Source organism: Lagopus muta, chromosome 1, assembly GCF_023343835.1.
Source record: "Lagopus muta isolate bLagMut1 chromosome 1, bLagMut1 primary, whole genome shotgun sequence".
Lineage (NCBI taxonomy): Eukaryota > Metazoa > Chordata > Aves > Galliformes > Phasianidae > Lagopus > Lagopus muta.
The window spans coordinates 93148137-93173022 of NC_064433.1; the positions used below are offsets into that span (position 1 = coordinate 93148137).

The window sequence follows — 24886 nt, forward strand, 5'->3', positions numbered from 1 at the left end:
TTTGTCTATTTATAGGTAGATATGATGGAATGCTGCTATTAAGGGTATGATACAATAATATACATTTTAATAAGAACAGTTTTACTTTTGCAAAAGCTTGAAACCATAATAAGAAAGCTACAACGGGCTTCCAGATAAAATACTTTGTTATGGGCATTTTACAGGATATTATTTCTAAATTGCAATAATGTTGTCCCTAAAACAGAACTTTTTTTTTTTCCATTTGACTTTTTTTTTTTTTTTTTTTTTTTTTTTTTTTTTTTTTTTTCTTCCCAAAAAGAATGTTTCAAATACCAATGAAAAGGTCTGTAGAAAAATTTTCAATCTGTCCAAAAATCTTATAAGTATTACTTCCATGTAATGGAATTAATTTATAGTTGTGACTTCAAAACAATATACAATAAAAAACTGTGAATTAAACCTGAATAAAATATCTGTAGTAAATCTTTAACTTGTAAAACAGTTTGCCATCTGGTTTGCAAGGATACACCCTCACAAAGAAAATATTTTATATGAATTAAAGGGGACCTATTTTAAGGAGAAGCAAGGCCATATAGAAATAAACATTTACATACATAGTATTTTTTCCTTAAGAAAAGGAAAAAAGAAATCAAAATAATAGTAAGGAAATCTTTCATACTCAAAAGGAAAATACAGCCCTTTGTTTCCTGTATAGTTTCCTCTATGCTACCAAAAAAACAAAAAACAAACAAAAACAAAACAAAACAAAACAAAAAACCACCAAAAAAAAAAAGTATTTACCCTGAAAATCTAGGTTTATCTAACTTTTATTTCATTCAGTTTGCAATTCCTATTGTTTTAGTAGTGGGGTAGCAGGGAGAAGACAAATAACCTTTTATCAAGAAAATATGAAAGGAAAGATAGCATGATACTACAAAATCAAACAAAATGTGATAGGCTGTTATAGTATTATTTCTTATTGTGATGCTAACAGTTCTATTAAATACTAAATGGTATAAACAAAATGGCAAAAACTTTTTCTATCTTTGGCTTTCATTTTTGACATATCACAATGTATCACTACGGTACAAGACAAGAAAAGGGGCTTAGTGTACACTTGTCATAATTCCACTGAAAGCACTGTCAACACTGTTTAGATTTCAGCTGCTCCAACCTTACACCAGAAACAAATCTTTTTCAAAAGTTTGGCTTTGTTATGAACCCTGGAAACCATTTTGCAGGTGACTAATCCTGCACAGGTCACGCAGGGATTTGCTTCACTTTTAGTTCATGCTTATGGCACTGATCTCAAGTGCCTAAATAAATCAGGGCATCAAGTACTTCTGTAATTTTGTAGTGGTGTTGTAGGAGATTAATGTATTACCCTCTTCACTATGCACTGGACCAGAGGAACAAATTATTATCAGATAGCAATACGTGAAGACTTTAACTGAAGTACTGAGACAACTAATGCAATGAGATCAAGATATTTCCAAAAAAAAACTTGAAAGGGAACTAAACTTTTATGGAAGTAATCATGATTGCTGCAAGTGAAAAAGAAATTAAAGGTTCAGCTAGCTAGCATTACTGGTTTATATTGAAAAGATTATCAGCATTTCACATATTAATGTAAATGACCCAGAGAGGGGATTTCAAACAATTAAACTTATATTTGCATTGATCAGTGCTGTACTGTTCTTCCTTACTCAAAGTTTCCATTCCTGATTTATTCAGTGCTCCAGATAGTGCTCTGTTCTTTATGTGCCTGTAAAGAGAACTTACTAACAGGACAAGAAAAGTCTTATGTTTCCAATGAACTGTAAGATAATATTGGAAATAATACTCTTTTGTGCTTTCCCTACTTATTGTACACTAATTGATTGTTCCTTTAAAACAGGAAACACAGCAATTAATCCAATACATAGTTTTTAGGAAAGCTTACACTTCACAACTTCTGTATTTTATTATCAGTCCTCTAAAAAAAAAAATAGTTGATATTCTATTTTCATAGAATCATAGAATCATAGAAGGCCTGGGTTGAAAAGGATCTCAAAGATCATCTAGTTTCAACCCCCTCCTATGTGCAGGGTCACCAGCCACAAGACCAGACTGCCCAGAGCCACATCCAGCCTATTTTGATTGTTTCTGAGCGTTAGTCTTCCCACTTATATTTTTTATGTTTTCCTTGATTTCTCTGCAGAATTAAAACATGCACTTACAAGGAGAAAACTTCTAAGACCAAGTCAAAAACTTCCTCAAAACTAACCTAAAAATGCTATTTTAACAAATATAAAGATTGCTTGCAAATAGGGGTATTTCCAGAACATAATATTTCCTCCTGTTAGGACCACTTGTTTTAGCACCATTTGATGTCTGAATGTACTTTATCAATACACCAGGCTTTAACTGTTTCACCCATAACTGTTAATCATAGCAATATGAATATTACCTAACCTTCAGAAAATACTTTTACCACCAGGAAACAAAGTCCAAAATAAATAAATGAAAACGGTAAGAAAGAGAAACCGTAATGTAATGCAAGATGAAGGCTTATTTTCAGATATGCTTGTCAGGTTTTTATTTGTAGGTACGTTTAAAAAAAACCCAACACATTTTTGCACTTAAACCCAACATCCTTTTGCACTTAAAACAAATAATTGAAGGAGGTTCAAGGGTTATACTGTGGGTCAGATCTTCCACTGCTTCTCCACTAAGTCAGTAGAAGCATCCCAATTTATTCATTCAAACCTTAGAAAAAACTAATAATTTGCATCTTTTCAGGATTTGGCCCAGTAAGTTATTATAAATAAAATACTTAAAATACTGTAGACTGGTATTTAAAACAGAATTCTAGGAATTATGACTAAAACTTCTTACCAGTACCCATAAATATGGATTTATTCTGAGCTCTAAGGACATTATGGAGGAGAAAAATATTCCAAAAAGACTAAAAAAAACCCCACTCTAAGAAAAAATGCATTTTGTGTGAGTGTAGATCACAAAGCAAGCCTTAAGTGTAAAAGAACTTGTTCAATACTCAGTGACCCATTTATTCACATGTAACTCCAACAGTGTGAAAGCTGTTTGGCCCAAATCAAGCCTTCTTGATTTTGAATAATGAGGTACTTATGAGCTGCAATTGATAGCACCAGTGTGAACTGAGACTCAAACATATCTTTAGACATATGGCAAGATATCTTCTACCTCGTATGTGCCAAGAATCTGCCCTTTTGCTAGAAATTAGAGTATAACACTGATTATCGATAAAACTAAGAGATGTAATTTTTAGATGCAGCCTTTCTTCTTTCAGACTAAAGGCAAAAGTTTCACTGAGTGATTCTTTTTTTTTTCCAGCATCCGAGCACATCTCTCTGCACAAAACCAGAGAAGCCATTTAAAAGCTTTGAGACTTGTCTATTTTTTAATCAAGCAATATAATCTTTATTCACTCACATACAAAATTAGTGAATGCATTTGGAAAACTGATTTCAGTTATTCAGGTAATTAATGTTATCTGATATATAAAGAAATTAAATGCTTTAGCACAAAATTTTTGTTTTCCTCTTAGCAGCAATTAATGGCAAGTTAATATCTTACAGAACTGTTTTAATGATTAATGTAATTTCATTGAAAATTTTTCAAAATAAAAGTGGTCCTTATCACTCACCAGACCTTTGCAGTTAATCAGATCTCCAATGTTTAAATGTTTTATTTGGGCTTTTTTGTTCAAAATGCACTTGACGTTTTTGCATTGCTTGAAGTAAAAAAAGTTAATTCTCTAAAGCTGTTATAAAGTTGCAAGCAGGTTTAAATATTTTCATATAAATTATTTCATATAAAGTTTTTCATATATGATCACATACAAGCCACTTGAATATTCCTGTCTGATAAATTAAAGCCTCTGTGTAAGTCCTTGACAATCACAGGGTAAGTGCAGAAACTGAATGCATAAAAGAAAGTAAATTTGTTTAAGATCATAAGGCAGGTCAACAAGTGAATAGGAAAACGAATCCTTACTAGCTTATTTTTGCTCCCAAGATCATTAGAAATAATTCAGCCTGGTTTTGCTATGTAACTTCAGAAGTCCTTGGTTCCTCTGTCCTTAACAAGCTGGACTATCAGAGCTTCTGTGGATACTTTTTTTCATGAAACTTCCAGTTACTGGGTGAGTAACTACTACGCTGCATGATCTCTATTCATCCTTAGGCATTAATCAGCAAAAGGTGTGTGGAAATGACTAGATTTCAGAAGAAAAATCATTTTGTAAATAGGCAACATGATAATAATATGGTAACTATGCTATGACATCAAACAGTCTCTCCCTGCTGCAACAGTCTTCAGTTAATGAAATTATAATCTTAGAAAACAGCACTTCTTTTCTTGCCTAATGTTACAATGTGAGAAATACATAGATTTTGATGCTTTGAGGCTTTTAACAAATGACTATTGAAAGGTAAATTCAGGACTAGAAAATTTAGTGATCTCCTCCTGGTCATCAGAATTAAAATAATGTTAGAAATACACTGACTCAAGATGCATGCGTCATGGTGTTTACTAAAGAACATTAGGATATATATGTTTTATTGTAATATAAGCAATATTTGCTGCTACAGTTCACTACACATTTTGTTAAGAGGCAAATCACACTGCTTAAAGCTTAGCTTTCCCTGTGCTTCCAGTGAGAGGAGGATCAGAAAATGTCTTAGTGGTTCTTCTCTGCAGAAACTGTATTACAAAGAAATACTGTATAGATCCAAGTCAAGGCTCCTGATTTTCTGCTAAATTAAAACTTTCATTTATTTATTTTTTAATAAGTGCAATAACTTAAGAATAAATTTAAGCCTGGTGCCCCCTAAAATTTTTCAACGTGTCTAACATTTCACCACAGAATCACACAGAATCACATTTCACGAAGTAGAACAAAAAAAGTAGTATTTCCTTCTTAGAGAGACAGTATTACTATTCCCTGAAGCAAAGCCCTGTACTTTCACATTCTTCATCTTGGGGGACTGCTAGACCCCTGTGTCTTAGAAATCCACTTCTATAAAGCCTCACTTCCAGGTAATTTGATTTTAGGAAATGTTTACTAGTCCACTAAGAATAGTTCTTTAGATGAGTTATTAGAGCCCATGCAGTGATTTATGAAAAACAACAAGATCCTTTGCTCCAAAGAGTATTAAGTATTTGCAGTAAGTAAAGCAGATCCAGCAGAATACTTATTTGACACTAATTCGCTGATTAGAACATTCACCCCTTCAGAGTTTGGATAGAATTTGCTCTGAGTCAAAGTGCACACTGACTTCTTCATTGATTTCCCGTGCAATAGCAGGAGTCCACGAGGTACTGAAAGGTTTCCCTTCCACTCCGGTTTTGGACTAAGATTTCCCTTAGAATATGAAAATGCTTTTTTTTTTTCTCACCTAAGGCACCTAGGACAAATCATGAATTTCTGACACATTATGAAGAAAAATTCTTAACTCATTTCTCTTCAGAAGTTACAATTCCCCAACTAACTCGGTGCAGTGCCATTGCCCCTACTTATAATCAGTGCCAATATAACAATGAATATGCCATTCATTTAGCTTACATTACAAAAAAGAAGTTTCTCAAGTTAGATTAGGATGCTCCCAAAAATAAAATCCATACAACTTTAATATTCCCTATATAATTCCTAGGATGCTTAACTGAAAGTTTTGTCAGTGCTTAGCATCAAGTATCTCTGGTAAATCCATTCTCAGGCTGTAAGTAACAACATTTTAGTGAAATGTATTCAAAAGCCTTTCAGCCAGTGCTAAGGAATGTGCTTTTTAAGTACCAAAGATGGCAAAATCTTCAACATTTCAAAAATTCTAAACATTAATAAATAAATAAATAAATAAAATTGAAATTGTTAAATGCAATCAGAATGCCAGAAGCCCAAAATTAAGAATAATTTTTTCCAAACTGGTGGTATAGATATATAAAGCTAGGGCATTTATACTTGCATGTTATTGTTTCATGCATAGTGCACTTTCAAGTACTTGGGTGTTTGTATGTGTCTATTGCAAGAAATAGGAATTTTCTATTACCCCATTCTCTTTTACAAATGAAAATGTAATAAAAAATTCTGGATGATCAAAAGTTTAATGATAATCTCCTGTAATATTGTCCATTAATGGTTCTGCAAGTTATATAGCAATTTTGTAAAATGTCTTCTCTTTCTAACTGCCTTCCGTGTTTCTGTTGTGATGATAGCAATCCAGTAATAAGTAAAGGCTACTCGTTGCTCAAGTAACAATCAGTAGCTGAAAGTTGGTTCATTTTGCTCTATGGAAAAGGATGAGAATATCAAGAAGAAATCACATTTCTCCTGTTTTTCACTGTTGTCATTTAATAAGAGAATGTACGTTTTTCTGGCCTTTAGGAAATTGAAAGACCTGGCACAGAAAAATTGCCTCACTTGGTGACAGTAACATATACGTTTCAGTACATATAAGGCGCAGAGAAAAGATTAATAATCTGAATCAATACATGTAAGGTGCAGAGAAAAGATTAATAATCTGAATTATTTTAGTTTATGATTCTTTGGGGGTTCTAAAAGAAAAATCCATCTGTGAGATTCCTTTCCCTATGTATGTTATACATCAGCATGATATATACTGTCTAAATTTTTCTTAAAAAATACAGGAGATTTTGTGTTTACTTTTCACACTGTTTGAACTTGGAAGAGTGGCCAATACCAAAGGAGCCAGACATAATTAAAATAGTAGAAAGAAGGGGGGAAAAGCAGGCACAGTATTTCAAACACTATTTGCCAATAAAAATGCACACCTCCACACAATATAATACTAAAACAAACATTAATAAGCCTCCAAAGTGATTCTCTCCTATCTGATTACTTTCCATGCAAGCAAATTATCAGGCGCCTATTTCAAAAACAGAGCAAATGCAATCCTTTTCCTCTTCATGTTCTAAATAATTGAAAACAGCCCATTAACATCATTTGACCTTAGGCTTCCACTGGCATACTTTGATTCTGATACGTGTTTTCTTTGAAGGTAATTCTCTGTAGTTCATGCTGTTATGAACGCCTCTTCATCTGCACTAAGAATCTGAGTTTATTTTAAAGAAATCTGGGATCCTTGTTAGACTTACTGGTTGTGTGCAAATTCTGTTAGAAATAATAGGAAAGACACCAGTACAGAGAGGGAGGAATAAATCAATTGGGTTTGTCAGAGAAAGTGATGTGCACATAATACATCAGGATGTGCTACAAGTGCTATTCAAATCCTTCCTTCCAAAATATTGATACTGCCTTCTTATTTAAGCTCTTACAATGCTTTGCTGATTTTAATTGCCTTTTTTTTTTCAAGAAGCTGTTTTATCCAACAGACAGATTTAAAAAGCATTAAAACTGCTACTAACAAAAAAAGCTTTGTTTAACAATGTAATTCTGCAGTTGATGCATTAGTATGAAATATGCTGTTGTATCCATACGAGAAGAGAGCTATGCTTGTGTAACAGAGCTGTGCTTCCCACTGTGATCAGTGAGCTTACCATGAATGCCAGATTTTACTTTCATGGACTCTAAGCAACACAAGGAATCTGTCTTATTAACTACTCTCCAGTTCAGAAAATATTCTCTTAAGCTCCAGGCAGTCCGTAGTAAAAAGCACAGTGTGACAGGCCCTACCTATGGCATAACATCCATGTCATGGATGGCAGATCATTTGATAGAGGAACTGGAAGGAGGCTTTTCATCTCCACTAGAGAAATTTTGTTGCAATTTCTAAGAATAACAGGGGGATTCTCACCTGCTGAACAAATGGGTGGTGCTTTTTTGCCATATATGAAATTCTGCTTTGGTTGGCAAGGCTTGCTACAGTCTTCTCGTCTTGCCCTAATCTGCTGCAATATTTTTAACGGGAGTCTCAAAGAGCAACACAACCCACCCAGCTGCATAGGCTGGTTTCTCACTGAGGGCTACTATATAATGCTGTCTGCATAGCCAGCAATTGCCACTTTCCAGGAAAACTCATACACTTGCCTCATTATCAAAAGGGATTAAAATGTACTAGCCCCTCTACCTTCCTGCTCTTGCCCACAGGCTGTTTCCAGACCATTCCAACAACCATGTAACTATGTGAATTGGTACCTTGTGCATGGGTCTGTAATACTAAGCTTTACTCACCGTTCTTTCTTTCTTTATTTACCCGCTGTTCACTTTCTTTATTTTATTTTATTTTATTATTTTTTTTTTTTGCACACTGAATAAAGGGCTAATCTGTTATATTGTCAAAATTGTAAAAGCAGTCGAGCATGAACAATGGGAAAGATACGGGGTACCTCAACTGTAACTCAAGGAGCCTGCTGATTGGTCCAAAGAACCATATCCTAGAAACCATCCTAGAAACTGAACCAGCTGAAGCTGGAATACCTCCTCAGATTACACCAGGATCAGAAGTACACTGTGAGAATAACATATAGCCTTCATCCCCATGACCACCGGGAGGCACCATGCATGTGTAGAAGCATTAATTAGCGGTGGAATTCAGGATGTAGAATGGGCGTGGTATATTGTAATGAATTCCCAGAATTAATTGTGATAACCACTCCTTGTCTTAGAAATACCATGAATATGTATGTATTCCTTCTATAAATAAAGATGTTTATCTGGTTTCGGCGTGCAGGCTAGAAAGGGGCTACCCTCACCTGCACCTGGCATGCTCGTAGCACTGAATAAAAATATACCTTTTTTATAACTATTTTGTGGTTATAGAGCGTGATTCCGCAAGTCAACACTAACCATCATTTTCTTTGAGCCAGAGTCCAGATTAGTATCATGGATTCATTACAAGACACTTTTCTTCCTATAGGCTTAACTAAATTATGAGCTACCAACAGCATGTCTTTACGTTAGTGTTATTTAATGAAACTGAAAACTTCAATTTCTCTGATATTTTATTGTGTCAGTGAAAAACAACAGTTCTGTGGTGCTATCATTTTAAAAAATGTTATAAAAATCTAAGAGTACTATAATAAAAGATTATTGCTACCTGGCAATAAATGATTACCAGATGATAAGATTTTCAAAGATTTCCATGAGAGACTAATTCATTTCCTTTATACCTCATTTGTCTTTTTCTTTTTTTCCAAAGAGCATGCTTGTGAAATATCACAGCCTTCTTCATTTTTTTCCATAGTGCTTTCTCTATTATTTCCTTGGATCCTTTCCATCATTCCCAGAAGCAAAAATAAAATAAGCATACACCTCTGAAGATGATGATGATTCTTTACTAACTTATTAGCACTGGAGTAAGCCTAAGATATCCTTTTTTTAAGAAAATGTGAGATAATCATTTTCATATACAGATGGCAATTACAAAACTTTTTCAAAATTTTGCATTTCTACACAATTTTTATTCCCATTTCTAAAAACCCTAAGCAATTAGGCTTAGAAAGAGAGAAGTTTAAAGTAATTTTCAAGGACAAACCACTCTAGTATGCACAAAAATAAACATCAAATTGGTTATCCCAAATGAGATCTGAGGGAAGGGAGAGGAGTATTCTAATCAGCTCTGCGAAAGCATTCACCATTTTTATAGCTTTTACACTTACCAGCTGCTTGCATCCTACAGCTGTGATTTCAGCAGTCCTTCAAATTGGGCTTCTCTTGTAAATGACAAGCAGCATGGCTTCTGCTTGTGCCCTGTTGCTTTGTAATAGGTACTCACAAGGCAAGAGTGAATTGATAAACTTTGGTAAATTACACTGGGAGATACAGTAACTTTGATGCTCTGCTTCATAATATGACAAACGACTTATTACTTAAAGAGATGAGAGAAAAAGTATTTTATGTCTGACATTATTTTATTAGTAGTATCTGTGGGGGAGGCAAACTATGTCACGGTATTTCAATAAATGTGTTCAAGAACACTGTAAAATTAAGCTTTGCGATATTTTTTTAAATACTCCTTTAAAAGCTACTCTACACTCGAGCAGAACCAGAACCACCATATGGTCTCTTTGTTAGCTGAGATTGTTTGATGACTACTATATCATCCTTTCCCTCGTCTCCTTCAATTTAGTTTAAATGATGCTTGTTGAAGAAAAAAGGAGTAGCAGTTTGCACCGGGAGACTATAAAAGCACTCTCTTGGATGCAGAACAACAGGCCAAATGCCAGCGTGGGGGAAAAAAAAAGCTTGATCAGTGAAATATTGCTTCCTGACACTTATAATTCATGAGTGCCTAAACTCAAGCATCAACCTGGCAGGAAACCCTTTAAGCTACTAATTCTGTGAGCACTGATTATCTGGTACTTTGTTTAAAATATTCATAGTACCTGTTCCTACATCTCAGCTGTCAGTCAATCAGATACACCACCAAAACTCTACAGTTCCTATCTGTTTCATTTAAAACCTTTTATTTCTTCTTGTAATTCAGTGTGTTCACTGATCATTCTCATATGCTTTGCGGTTGGCCTTGAATAGAGAGAAAAATGTAACTGTAACATTGGCTATACTGGGAGATGCTGCTGAATTAAGTGGTACAAACAGTGGCAATGTCATCGTGTTCTAAATGCATGCCAGTTCATGAAGATAATTAGCACCAGCAGCACTACCTGCGTTATCTCCCCATAATAGGAAAAACAGGGTCACTGTTTTTACAGTAATCCTTTAAATCCCATACACATGTGAACGATATGGTAGAAACAAGAGTCTTTGGCAAATTCGTTCCATTTTGTTCAGTGAACTCTAATGATGAAGCTTAGTTTAACAGCATTTATCTTTTTAAATTATTTCTGTCACACCACTTCCTAAGACCAAACGATCTCCATTTTTCTTACCTTTTCAGATGTGTACCTCTGTTCCACTTAACATCCTCCCTGCCTTTCTTTGTGTCCCTTCCAATTTAATCATATATCTTCTTTTTTTTCTTCTCATTTTTGCCATGTCACAAGTGAAAAGGAAAAAGCCAGAGAAAAAAAAACACCCCTCTGCCTATATCATGCGTGTCTGACTCATTGCATGACCTTTCAGTGTAACTTTGCCTTCTGCATCCTCAGTTTCTTTTGCTTAAGGCCTTCAGCTTTCTGCTGTGTCTAACTTTTCTTGAATATTGCTGGAGAACTGCAGCACATGCGAAGTTACTGAAGAAGTAAGTAAGAGCTTTGGACACTCAGCATACCTGAAGCTTTTCTCTGTGATTCATACCAGACAGCAGGCACTATAAAAGTTTAATCTATAGAAAAATCACCAGGGCATGACAATCTGACTTGTTTCTTGTAAATACTTATCTTGCTTTTCAGAAGAGTAAGGTCCTCTCCTCTAGGAGGTCCTACTAACTATTTCTGTACATATTTTCTTTCAAACTCTTTCACCTGATTGCTAGTCAGTAATTTTGGAAATAGACAGTCCTTTAAACTGTTCTATCAGGAAAGACTCCTTTGTCCTTCAGTAACTAAGTTCATGGCTTACAGTGACCAGAGTTGCAATGTGGAGTTTGATCTATAGAGATTCTGTAATTTTTAGTCTCATTCTAAGCTGAACACATGACAGACTATCAAGCCAGAGAAAAAATAAAGAAGATATTTTAGACACGCTTTTGAGGCAGCATGGGACTTACTGGATCTTAGTCAAGTAATTGAAAAATTCTTTCAGAACCCGGGGCCTCATTTGGAGCTTCTCAGAAACTGAACTGTAGTCATTCAGTCACTCAATCATTATTATCTTGTTAGGGCTACAATATATAAAGTAGTTGTAACAAATACATTTAAGAACTCAATTTCTAGCAGATAAATAATTTAGTTTTTAACTGCTTCACAGTAATTTGGATTAGGAGCTTCAAAAATCTGTCAGTTGGTTTTGGAGTACTGCTACTGGGCTGTAGGTTATTATGTCAGGAAACTACCTCCTTAAGGATTATTCTTCTGAAAACCAATTATATTTAAAGTTCATTTCTTGAATATCCTACTTTTAACATTATTAAACATCCCTTTCCAAAATTCCTTTCTTCGGCCCTCCTTTAAACATGCATCCAAAGAGTAACCTGCCCACAACATATTAAGTTTCCATGCAGAACATACAAGCAACTCATTGGATTTTCCTATTATAGATTTTAGAGAGAAATAAATTCTATTAGATTATATTCTACTTGTAAACATAAGCTTCCAGATGGGAAAGGTCAGGACTGTACATTAACTCTTTGAACTAGATATCCCCTTTGAAAGATTAAAGTTTGGCAGTAAATGGACCCACAAGTTTTTGAATTACTTTGCATTTAAATAATGGATTTCTTATTTTCATCCATCATTAACCTAATTGATCTCATTTAAAAATGCAAATTGTGGCACTGAACTTTCATGTTCACTGATATTATTCTTTACTGTTTACTGTAACTATCCTTTATGTTTCATTTGTTTCAAGCACTCATTAATACGAAAAGCTCAAACAAGATAATTTTGCTTATTAACACAGTGTTGACATAGTTATTGAGCTAAATAATTAAATAGAATAACTTATTATTTACTTTTCATTCAATATGAAGAGGTATACAGTAGTGACAGCTATATCTTTTAATTTGCATTATTATGATTACTATTTTTAAAACTGCCTCTTACACCGGGAAATACCAAAATTTCAGTCCTTTAAGGGAGAAAGAATGGAAAGGTGATCACTGCTTATAGTATAGAAATAACATTGAGCTGTATTGTAAATACTAACATCTAAATTGTCATTTAGGGGGAAAAATAACACAGTTTGGGGAAAGAATCAGAAGAACATCTCAAGACAGGTGAGTCTTGTACAAAGACTAAATTTGTCTCAGAAGAACAGGGAGTCAACTGTAAGATCTCAAAATTCAGGAATCTACAAGAATATCTTGACTGAAACAGAAAAACAAGAACATGACTTGAATAGTTGGCCTCTAAAGAAAAGTCTTCTGTGAGAGACCACCCTTTTCTGTCAGAAAGGTGGATCAGACTCAGATAGCCATGCGAGAAAAGCCATGCTTTTCCTCTCTGTGCTTCTAAAAGATTTTAAAAGAAGAACACACAACCTAAACTTGTTTTGTTCCCAGAGTTAAGTTGAAGAATCTTGAAGAAAAAAGTGCTGCACCCAAGAAAAATATAATTCTGTTTTTTGATTGGGAAATTTTCTCAGCCTTGTGCTCTGTCCCTTTGCCATTTGTTACAATGAGTGCAATAGTCATACTCGAGAACGTCCTGCTGCATTTGCAGTAATCATGTAATTCTCGACAGGCTTAAGCTTGAGGTATTGGCTGCCTTCTACAACTTCGATCTCTGAAGTATCACAGTTTCCAAACATTCTAACTACTCTAAGACAAAATGATTATAGTAAGAAAGCAAATCATGCTAACTTGTAACAGCAAACTGTAAAACCCTGAATCCGCAAATCTCAAGGCAGTTCTTTCTTCTATAGTCCTGGAGAATCATGCCCTTAGAAAATCCAGGTCTTTTTGCTGCCTGAGAAGAACTGTGTGCTTTACTTCATTAACTAAAGATATAATGAGATAAACATTTGTTCTGATGGCAAAGTCAAAACAATTTCCAGCACTCCAGCTGTCTTCACTCCTTCTCAACATCTATTCGTATTTCCTTGAGCTGGCTTAATATTTTGGGGGCCTATTACTACAAAAATAGAGCAAGTCCATGGTTGAGGAAGTTACCCTGAAAGGCCACCCAAGATATTTAAAGATGAAATTAGCTTATTAGAATTAAATACTAAGCTTTAAGGAAGCCATATTCTTGTACTATATATGACACTATTCTCATGCGGAACTGTATTTTAGGCATTCTCTGTAAACAGATGGTCTGACAGTCTATGTATGACCATTTTCTTATGTTTTAAAAAACAACACTATATTTTGTATGGTAGTAAATAGGCTGCTCTGAAATTAATGCCTCCTATTCATTTCCATGCAAGCTACATTGGATACAGGATACTCTTGTGAAAATCTGCACCAGCAGAAGTGACCCACTTGTTGTTGTCACTACTGAAACACATCACCTACAGCCTCACTGTGCTCACATCCAGTGTATGTTCTCCAGAAACATTCAGCAAGCATCAATGAATGTCTGCGGGTACTGTTTTTTCCATGTGGTGGAATTCAATGACACAACTTCGCTCCATACGCACTTCCATGTCAGACACCAATTTGTCAGACTATCCCTCTGCTGCTATCCGTCACATGGCAACAACATGTAATGGAATGTTAGTGGGAAGGTTCAGCCTCTACTGCCATACCACCAACATCTGCCTCTGATGTCATGGGCCAGTATAATAACATAGGCTGCTTTCAGAGCAGCCCTTGTGTATTATTGTCTATTATAATATGTAATTCATATCTTATATTTGCACGTAACACCTTTCTTTCTGAACACGAAACTATAGAAATGGTGTGTTCAAAAAAAAAAAAAAAAAAAAAATCAAAATCACTGAAGTAAAAATAATGGTCTGAAATCTCTTAGTGGCATCAGATAATATAGGTCTGATAAAAGCATTCTGCCTTACACCTGCAACACCATCCTGTTGTCAGTGAAACCTCCATTTGTTAATATGCCACAAATCACAGCAATACACTGTTGCTGAATACACACGCACCATTTTCTACAAGGCTGCACAAGTGAAATGCTAATTTGCTTATCTGTAGTCTCCTGCATTTGAAGTGCTTTGTTTATTTAATAAAAAATCGATAAGCGTATTTCCCAGACAATAGTCAACAATCGCTTGGAATTGTTGCCAAATTTTCAAGTCAAGTTCAGATGCTCATTGCAAAAGAATCTAATAAAAACTCACCAGATAAACAGCTTATCACAAAAACATTGTTGGAATAGCCAGTAGAAGCAAGCTAGCTGATGGCTATAGACTTGTCAGATTGACAATTCACTGCACATCTGTGTCTGCCAATATAGAATTTACTCAAAATTGCCTCTCTAGACACTTCTTTACATAACACATATTTAGCTTATTAGTGCTGTCATTTGGGAGTGTGGTCAGCTTTTGAACAGAATTTCCCCATGTCCGTTAGCACAGATCACATCACAGCTGCCATTTTAGAATCACGATGATTAGGTTTGAAGTTCAAATGATTTGATTTCACTTTAAAGCTTCAGAAGCAGCCTCTGGGGCAGGCTTACACAATTAATTTTTTCTGAGGTCTGCTGGGTAATTTACTGTAGACAGAGAATTTTTATGAAGGTAAGGTAATTACCACTGGGTAATTTTATGGCACTCTGTTCAGTATGAAGCAACATGTTGGCTGCCTTCTGCTTGGATAAAACCTGGAGGAAAATGAAGATGCTGCCTCTGAGAATCATCGCTTGTTTGACACATAGAAGAAAGATGAACAGAGTTCACTCATTTCCTAGTTCTGGATCAGAAGTTGTATTTGCCCTCAAAGTGTCTTTTCAGTGTGTGCATGAGGACTTTGAGTACACAGTCCTGTAAATATTACCATGAGAATCTTTCAAAACTGAAGTACTGCACACGTGTTTCCTTAATGCAGGAGTGAATGCAGGATTTTAGTTTAAGTGCAGAAGTAAACAATGAAACAAAACATTCCTCTGAGATTTGTATTTATCACTTACAAGAAGCAGTTCCTAATAATCAGTGGCAGCTAGGCTGACAAGCAAACTTCAGAGCAAAGCCACGGGGGATACAAGTCTATTTTGGGTTTACTATTGACAGTAAGGGTCAGAGGAAAAATAAACTCAGCAAGCAGTGTCATGCTACCACAAACCTCTGCTGGCCAAGCAGAAACTAAATTATGGCTGAACCTTTCATCACAAAAGAAACCATTGGGTTATTGAGCTGCCCTGCAGTGCACAGAGCATGACACAGAGATGAGCAGGATTAAGCACAAGTGAGGCACAAATTACTGTTAAAAAAAAGCTTAAATGGTTGGAGGAGGTAATTATTTCACAGTCTGGAGTGGGGTACTACATATTTAGTCAAATAGCATGGATATTATTTTAATATCTAAAGTCTGACAAATTAATTTGGAAAGCCCTGTGAAAACAAGAATTGATCACAGTCCATGTTAAGATATCCTTATTTTGCTCAGTGTATAAGTAATATACTTATTTCCAGTTTTGGACTTCACCACTGAAAAAAAAAAAGGAGCAGGATTCAGAAATTTGTTTTATTACATACATGAGCACAGCATAAATATGGTGCATAATGTGATATGTATGTATGTGTGTATTAAAAAACAACTGCTTTTTTCTTAAAGTTTTCGCTCTTATTTCATGTACTTATTTCATAATACTACTGGTGAAAGTTGACACTGTACTGATATCACTGTTGATGGTATTACTGGCTTTAGTATTAACTTTACTTCCTATTAAAGCTGATGATAAAAGCAGCTGTGTGGATTCATAATCATCTCTATCTACATATCTGCAGACTCATTAGAAAGATCTGTTTCATACAGACTCATTGCCCAGGATAGATGTAATACTATTTTGTCATTCACTAGATAAAGATATAAAAACGTCATTTCAAATATTCTGTTGCTTTCTTATTTCTTACCTATTGTCCACTCGATGCAAACACAATCCTGCAATTACTATTATCTTTTTCTTTTTCTTTGCTTTGCTTTTAGTATTTTGATGAAGCCATGTGTGTTTCGTCCATTGTCAGCAGATTTTATCTATCTGTTTTTTACTCTCAGGTATAATCATTGAGGGCAGAAAACAACAAAATTAGCCAGACAATTTATTATTGCTCTTTTTTTCTAACCTGGGATGACAGCCTGGTTAGGAGTATCAATGTACGACAGACATAATTCTTCAGATTTTAGGAAAATGTTTAAGAAACAAGTTCAGTTCTATTGAATTATTTCCCTGCCAAACTGATGTCTAGCTGTGCCATTCTGTTTCACTTGTTTAAGGTACTACTCCGAAGCTCTCTGCTCATCTGAAATACCCCTGAGACATTTGGAACAAGTACCCTATGGAGCAATGCCACACTACCTGATTTTAGGTGAGATGATTTTCAGAACTAAAGGATGTCGAATTAACAGATTCTCATGACTTTTGTCTTGGGGTCCTGTAATTCATCTGTTTTGTCAGTGCTATTTCTGAACTGTTGTCAGCTGGCATTGAGGATGTCTTGAACCAGCCCCATAATGAGTGTTCTGTGAGCATCACTCTCATTAATACAAATACAATGTCTCTTCTATGTTTGTAGTCCTATGAACTGATGGGTAAAAGCAGTTTTCAGTGACTGTAGCAATACCAGATATGACTGTGAGCAATGTCAGGTGGATAAGCAGGAGAATAAAATTAAGGAGCCTGATTTCAGTGCCATGTATTCCTTTCAGAGTCTTTCTGATTGCTGTAGTAAATCATCCTCCTGCACTTCTTTCCTTCAAGGTTCTCTGCTTGAAGCAACATCATTAATTCCATGGATCTCATTCTCTTTTCCTAAAATTTTCTTAAAAACTTTATCTCAAATAAGACTGTTGGATATGTTGACTGTGGAGTTGTATGTGGTAAGGAAAAGGACAATAGACTGTTCCCTGTTTGCAATAAGAAAATATTGCTTTTAAGATTGCACATGGTCTTTCCACCATCTCTTATGAACGTAAGCTTATTTTGGCATATTTCTCACTTATCTTTTGACATATGATGACACTCTCTACTAGTGCTGGAGAGTATAAAATTGGTTGGTGGAAAATTAATGAAGCAAAGAGAAAGGATCGAGAATAATTACTCGTATCTTGTGGCTTCTGGTAAATTGGCAGACTGAGGGGGCAAAATAGCAAATAAAGCACATCAGTGACAGTAAATACCCTTTCCAGTTTGTCCTTGTTGGAGAACTTCAGTGAACGTGCAGAAAAGGAAGAAGGGTCTTGTTCAGAAAATGAAACAATACATAAATTGCTGCTGTTTAGCAAGGTAGTGTCTTATTGCCTGGGGAGCAAAGGGATAAATGAAATATCCAGAAGTTTTGTGTTTGAGAGGCGACACAAAGTCTGCCTTCTTGTTGCTTTTACATCAATCACGTTACACATGACACAGCTTAAACCTCCTACAGCAGCCTGGTTTTTATATCATAGTATGGCTTGGATTAGAAAGGACATTAAAGCCCACCCAACCCCAACCCCCTGCTGTGGGCAGGGCTGCCCCCCACCAGCTCAGTCTGCCCAGGGTCCATCCAAGCCAGCCTTGAGTGCCTCCAGGGATGGGGGCAGCTTCTCTGGGGAGCTCTGCCAGTGCCCCATCACCCTCTGAGAAAAGAATTTAACATCTAACATCTAACCTAAATCTCCCTCCTTTTAGTTTAAAATTAGTAACCCTTGCCTACTGTATAAAAAGGTCTCCCACTCTTTTATAGGCCCCATTTAAATACCCCACAGATTTCTCCAGGCTGAAAAAGCCCATTTCCTGAGCCTTTCTTCACAAAAGTTCTTCAGACCTCTGGTCAATGTTGTGGCCCTGTAGTACCAACATTTTGAACAGGAAGGGAGAAAGCAATTTGGAAGTGAAGGCATGGGTCATACCAGAGGATGATGGTGATGGGATTTAGAATTCAGGGAAATAGATGTTAAGGATTCATCTCTCTAGTACAGATGCCATCTGAACATTTTTAGGGGAGGCAGGTGTTTTATAGTCATTGGTAAAGAAAGGCTTTGATCTGCATCAGGAAAATGATGCATAGGATGCATCAGAAAACAGTTATTTTCAGTACACATTACTTACGGGTACTAATCCACATCTGCCTCATTTCAGATGTTATGCAGATGGCATTTTTAGCAATGCTGTCAGCTTCTATGTATGGAGTGCTTTCTCAACCACCACATTTTACTTGTTTTAGATACTTACAGAACTATCTTCCTTCAGAAATAAGTTATACAAGCCAGCAAACCTTGACACTGCGTCTTGGGAACTAGCTGCTGTTACAGGCAACTTGTCTGCTTCATGGGTAAACCTTGTTTATAATAAGTTCCTTTGCTTACATTTACCCTAGAAACAGACCTGTGAAAGGTCTCTACCCTTCACTTGATCTGGTAATATTTTGCAGACGTCTCTTTCCCTAGATGGCAAACAAACACTGATGTTCTTCAGAAAAGTATACATAACAGTATACAGAAGAATGGTGATTACAGTGCAAGTGAATATGTAAATGTCACCTGGTGGCGAAAAGCTGTTCTCCTGAGTTCCTCATAGTTTGTAAAAGCAAAGAAAGTGACTCAAAGGACAAGACTTCAGACTACAGCACACAGACATATAGGCAAGCTTATTCAACTTTGAATATGCCTAAATTTTGAGCTGAAGGCTGGTTTAGCAATAGGTATCAGTATATTACTTTAAGGACCAATATATTAGTTTAGCAAAAGGAATCAGTGAGTGTTAGTTCCAAAACTTTTCAGTTTAGATTTGGTGTGCAAGCAGCCTTGTTTTTCTCAGTGATCCTGCTTCATAGAAGCAATGAAGTCACAATATCTTTGCATCTACCAGGCACAAGGACTTTTTTCATGGATTTCATGTATATTGTTTTGAGTTGTAGTGCATCAAGCTGGAAAGTTGCTCATTAAGGCACAACAAGCAATGGAAAATTGTCAAATTGGGGAAAAACAGCTAAAGGTTGGACAAAGGGCGCTGTGATGAACTGCTATGATCTTGATATTACAGCTTACTTTGACATTACTACAATGATAAATGAAGAAGACAAATGCACTTCCTCTTTACTATTTGTAAAGAAAACCAGGAACTTAACACACTAATCTTTTCAGAGTTATTTCTGAAATAAAATTTAAAAAAAAGAGGTTGGCTAAAAGAAAAGTGTTATCAATACCTACCATTCTCAGAAAATTTCAAAGATTTCCTACAATAGAAACTCTGAAACAAAACAAAACTGTAAAAGCAAGCAAATATAATGTATATTACTTACAGTGTATTTCTAGAACCTGCATTGCTATTTGAGGTGTAGCATTTAGGGATTCATGATCTACTCTGCAGCTTACAACTGCACCATCATCATTGCGATCTGCAAGGAAATCCAGTGTGCTGCTGACTGTGAATGTTTTACGAGTTGCATCTTCTTCTTTTAAATATTTAACATCTGAAAGAAAAAAATAAACATTTTTGTTCCCAATATTTTCAGAAAGAAATAGTCCAAAATTAAACAGCAACATTTACCTATCAAACTTATTTTAAAAAAAAAAACACCAAAAAAAATTTCATGTACTTATTGACCTCTTTAAAACATAAGTAATTAAACTGTAGCTATTCTACTCTTTTCTCCTTTTGCCAGAGTAGAAGGTGTACATTGCAGAAGAAAATTCAAAATCAGTTACTTGATACTGCACTCAGAGGGCAATTGCTTTCACAATTCTCTCATGTTTAGGTCCAAATCTTATATAAATGACAGTTCATTAGAAAAGTGTAGTCTACTCCCACTCTCACTTCCCTAATATATTCACAGTGTCACTAAATGTTAAATATTCTACATCCATCTTTGTAATGCATATCGCTGAATCTGAACAAAGAGTTGCAATACATCAAACTCATGCTTACTTTATTCATTGCTTATTTTGTTTTTTAGCTAGAATCATACTAATTTATTAATTAAACTAAACCAAAGTATATATATATTAAAGTTGATGAAAAAATAGAGATAGTATTATTATATGATATATTACATTACATTATGTTACATTACATTACATTACATTACATTACATGATATAATGTGATATGATATTATTATAATACCTCATAGTATTTAGTGGGATGTACAGATGCATCCCAAGAACACTGGAAATAAAATTACTTCAAAGATACTTTCCACTCAGTGCTTTTTATCGTTACTCACTGGCTTACTCTTTCAGAGCAGAGCCCATTAAAAATCTGTGCTAGCTTTCAATCCAGATACAACTGTGTTGGGATCCTACCACCATGATTAAGAATTCAATTCAGCTTGAAGTTAAGGTTTAGACTCAGTAAGTTTCACTGTAGGACAAACAAGTTACATTAGAACTGGAGAACCAAAAGACTAAGCATTTATTTTTAAAAGTTATTGTTATTATTATTAATAATAACTTTTCTTACATACATATGAGAACTGGTTTACTTGGATCCCATCTATTTATAGTAGTTATTGATTTGTTTATTTCAGTAAAATCAGAAGCTTGCTATATTGATTAATGACAAGGAAGGATTTAAAAGATATATACACAAATACATAAATATATATATGAAATTACACTGAGATTGCATACATCTTCTGTGTCCTAAAGAAATGAAAACACAAGAGGTTTCAGCTTTATAAATTATGTTAAATCCCATTAGAAAAGAATATGACCTAAATAAAATTTGCATTAAATATCCATATTAGAAAGCAAATATTAAATGGCTTAAGCTACTTGTTTATAGATAAAAATACCTCTGATATCAGAAAGATGTTCTTTTTCATTGTCTCTGGATAAATGAAGACACCATATACATTTTCTACTTTTTCCCTAAGACAAAATCATTTATTGCATGCAAACATTTTTTTGCCTTTTGGTTGCCAAACTTTAAGAGATTTCAAATTTCTAACAAGGTGACCATCAATATTTAGGAATAAGAAGATAAGAGAAATACTGGTCGGGGCTAAAGCAAAGTTATTATAATCAAACGACAAATTTCTTCACTAGTTTTGAGGCACATAATTGGGATTTTGTTCAAAGAAGTAAGTATGAAATTCAATAACAAGCACCTACACAGATTGCTTTATGTTTGTGAGCAATGTATACAATCAATTTCTTATTGACTTTAGGAGGACAGAAAGCTCCCGAGAACTTCAACAACTTTCAGTTCAGTGAGAAGCTGTGGACACTTAATCCCTCAGGAAGAAAAAAACACAAAAAACAGTTGATTTACTAGGCAGGTGTTTAGAAGTCTTTCCCTAGACACCCTTTATTTAGAGGGTAAAACCCTTAATTCCCTCCACTAAAAATATGGTGCTAATATTGTTGCAGTTGACATCCTTATCATCAGAAATACTTAGCTAGCCCACTTGATCAACTGTATCTTCTTGGATGTTTTTTCATAGGAAAAGAAAGTTATTACATTAACAACATAAGCCCTTCTGAAAAGAAACAGCAGTGGAGATCAGGTAGTGAGCATGTAACCCCATGCTAGCTTTCAAAACATTTACCCAGGGTTTTCACAGAATTCATAAATATGTCCTATGCAGTCTGCTTTTTAGCTTACTTTTCTTACTACTCTTGTCAGCTAAAAAAGGCTTAAAAATGTTCATTACAAAAGAACTTTGTCTGCAAATCACTATAATCAAAGGATTTGGAGGATACCTGAAGTGAAAGCAGTTTTACAGAAGTGGAACTGGAGGTATTGAGTACCAGTTGAACATTAATCAACACTGTGCCTTTACAGAGTTGAGAGTTGAAAAAGGATTGCCCTGTAGTAGCAATAGTATAGCAAGCAAGAAGAAATTATTATTCTCTTTTATTTAGTATGTTTGCAGCTGCATCTAGAATAATCAGCCAAAATTTGGACTTTCCAGTATAGATGTCAACTGACTGGATTACAATGAGAAGTTGGAGACAGTTGGGTTTGTTCAACCCGATGAATAGAAGACAAACTACTGTCCTGAATTTCTTAAGAAAAATCCAGAGCCTTCTTGGAGCTGTACAACAACAACTGAGGGGCAATGAACACAAGTTACGCCAAGACAAATTCTGATCATGTTTCATGAAATTATGAAAACTCTCCTCAGTAACGCATCTCAATTACTTGAAACTTCTATCCCAGACTAACTGTGGAAACTGTCCTTTGAGATTCTTCAAAACCAAATCAGATAAGACATTAAGCAATCTTATATAACCTTCAATAAGAGGTTGGGCCACACCAACTATGGGGATCACCTATGACTACCAGACAGGCATACAAACAGACACCCTCATATTAACTATTAATTCTAGTTTATAACTCACAAGTACAGATGTTTGATGGTGAAAATAATAAACAGAAAAAGATCATTCTGCTGTTTTTAAAAGGCAAGTATAGTTCTTATTTACATTTAACATCATCATGAAATGGCATTTCTACCTAAAAAAAAATTCATCCTCCACTTGGAAATTAATTAAGACAAAATACTGGATGTCTGTCAGAATATTTACTGTATATTAAAATGTATAAACTTATTCAAAATATCTTAATTTGTTACAACAAATCAATTGACATTATCTTATATATTTTTAAGTCTCATTTTCCTAGGAAAAAAAAATCCTTTAAAAATATTCCTGGAACATGAAAGACATATTTCATGTTTTATTGTTGAAATTAGCTGTAACAAGTTTTGTTGGAAAAAAAAATTAAAAATTGCATATTTAGCTTCTCGTTTATTTCTGCTTTTAATAATCTCCTTCTAAAATGTCACCAGAATGCTAGAGTGCAGATTGCTTTGTTAATTTGGTTCACATGAGACAGAACACTAAAATAAAAGACACACTACTCAGTGCTTCGCACTCAGTCATATTACTAGCACTTACTGCATCAAACAGTATTCTTTTACCACATGACTTCTTTTTTGAGCAATGGAGGTACAATTTTAGAATGGCTTTTTCCCCTTTGGTGCAACTCTGAACTCAATGCATCATTTATATTCTTTTGCACCATGTATAATACACTGTAACATGATTGGATTTACTGGTGCTAGACAGACGAACTCCTAACCTTTAATGTCAGTTGCATTAGCATATAATTTCGTATCTATTTTCTCAGATTTATCATTTCACCTTTTACAGTGCACAAAGCTAATGTAAGTTCTGCTGATGCCACTGCAAACTGGTTAGGTTATTTTATTTCTAACCTTTGCAAAATGGCAATGTGATCTTCAGAAGATCTGAAAAGCTAAACTGAAATGAATGTGCTTTCCTCTCATTTCTGTTTTTTTCACTTTTACCATTCTTCTTCACATAACCTTTGTCCCTCCTCTGCCCTCTCTTAAGATAAAAAAAAAGTCCATTTAGAAACTGTGGAGAAGAACAAATTAGCTATTGAGACAAATGACTGAACTGCTTGTTTGGCTTCAATTACATATCAGCTGAAAGAAAGGTAAAGTTCTTATACCAGATTTAAAAATATAGTAATTTCTTCAAATTTGCTAGTAGCTGGGAAGAAAGGTATTCTGTACTTCCCCATTTTCTTTGCTTGTTAAGAGTGCTCAAATATATTTCAAATAATTTCAGCCTAAGCTTCCTGTCTCCAATAAAACAACTTTGATTTTCATCAGAAACATAAAGACACTTCTCAAATGGACTGCGTTCCTCAGACAACCAATTACCACCTCCTGTTAAATCAGCTTTGGTTGTGGTAAACAATAATAAAGGTAGATTAATTAGCTCTTTAATTAATGCTGCAACTTTGTTTGAGGCAATAATTTCAGCTAACAAAAATCACAACGTCAGACAAATGCGAGACAAAGCTGATCATAAAATCACAGATTTGCATGGGTTGGAAGGGACTTTAAGAAATCATTGAATCCAATCCCCCTGCTAAAGCAGATTCCCTACAATAGATCACACAGGTAGAGTCCAAGAGGGTCTTGAGAATCTCCATAGAAATAGACTCCACAGCTTCTCTGGGAAACCTGTCCCAGTGTTCCGTTACACTTGCAGAACAGAAGTTCTTTGGCATGTTAGTATGGAATCTCCCCTGTTCAAGTTTTAGGCCATTACTCCTTGTCTTATTGCTACATACCACTGAGAAGATTCTGGCCTCATACATTTGTCTCTCACCTCTCTTTAGATATTTATAAATATTTATCAGATTCCCCCCTCAGCCTTCGTTTTCCAAGGCTTACCAGAACCAGGTTACTCAGTCATTCCTCACATGGGAGATTCTCCAGCACTTTATCATCTTTACAGCCCTCTGCTGGACCTCTTATAGGAGATCCCTGTCTTTTTTGAACTGT

General features: G+C 35.0%; 1 protein-coding gene across 3 annotated transcripts in view; it reads right to left on the reverse strand.

Moving 5' to 3' along the window:
* CADM2 (cell adhesion molecule 2) overlaps window positions 1-24886 on the reverse strand; it is a 611269-nt gene that overhangs the window by 95957 nt on the left and 490426 nt on the right. For all 3 annotated transcript variants that reach the window (XM_048941288.1, XM_048941298.1, XM_048941279.1), the window contains one exon: window positions 19859-20029. In XM_048941288.1, coding sequence (XP_048797245.1) covers window positions 19859-20029 — 171 coding nt within the window. The remainder of the gene's footprint in view (window positions 1-19858; window positions 20030-24886) is intronic.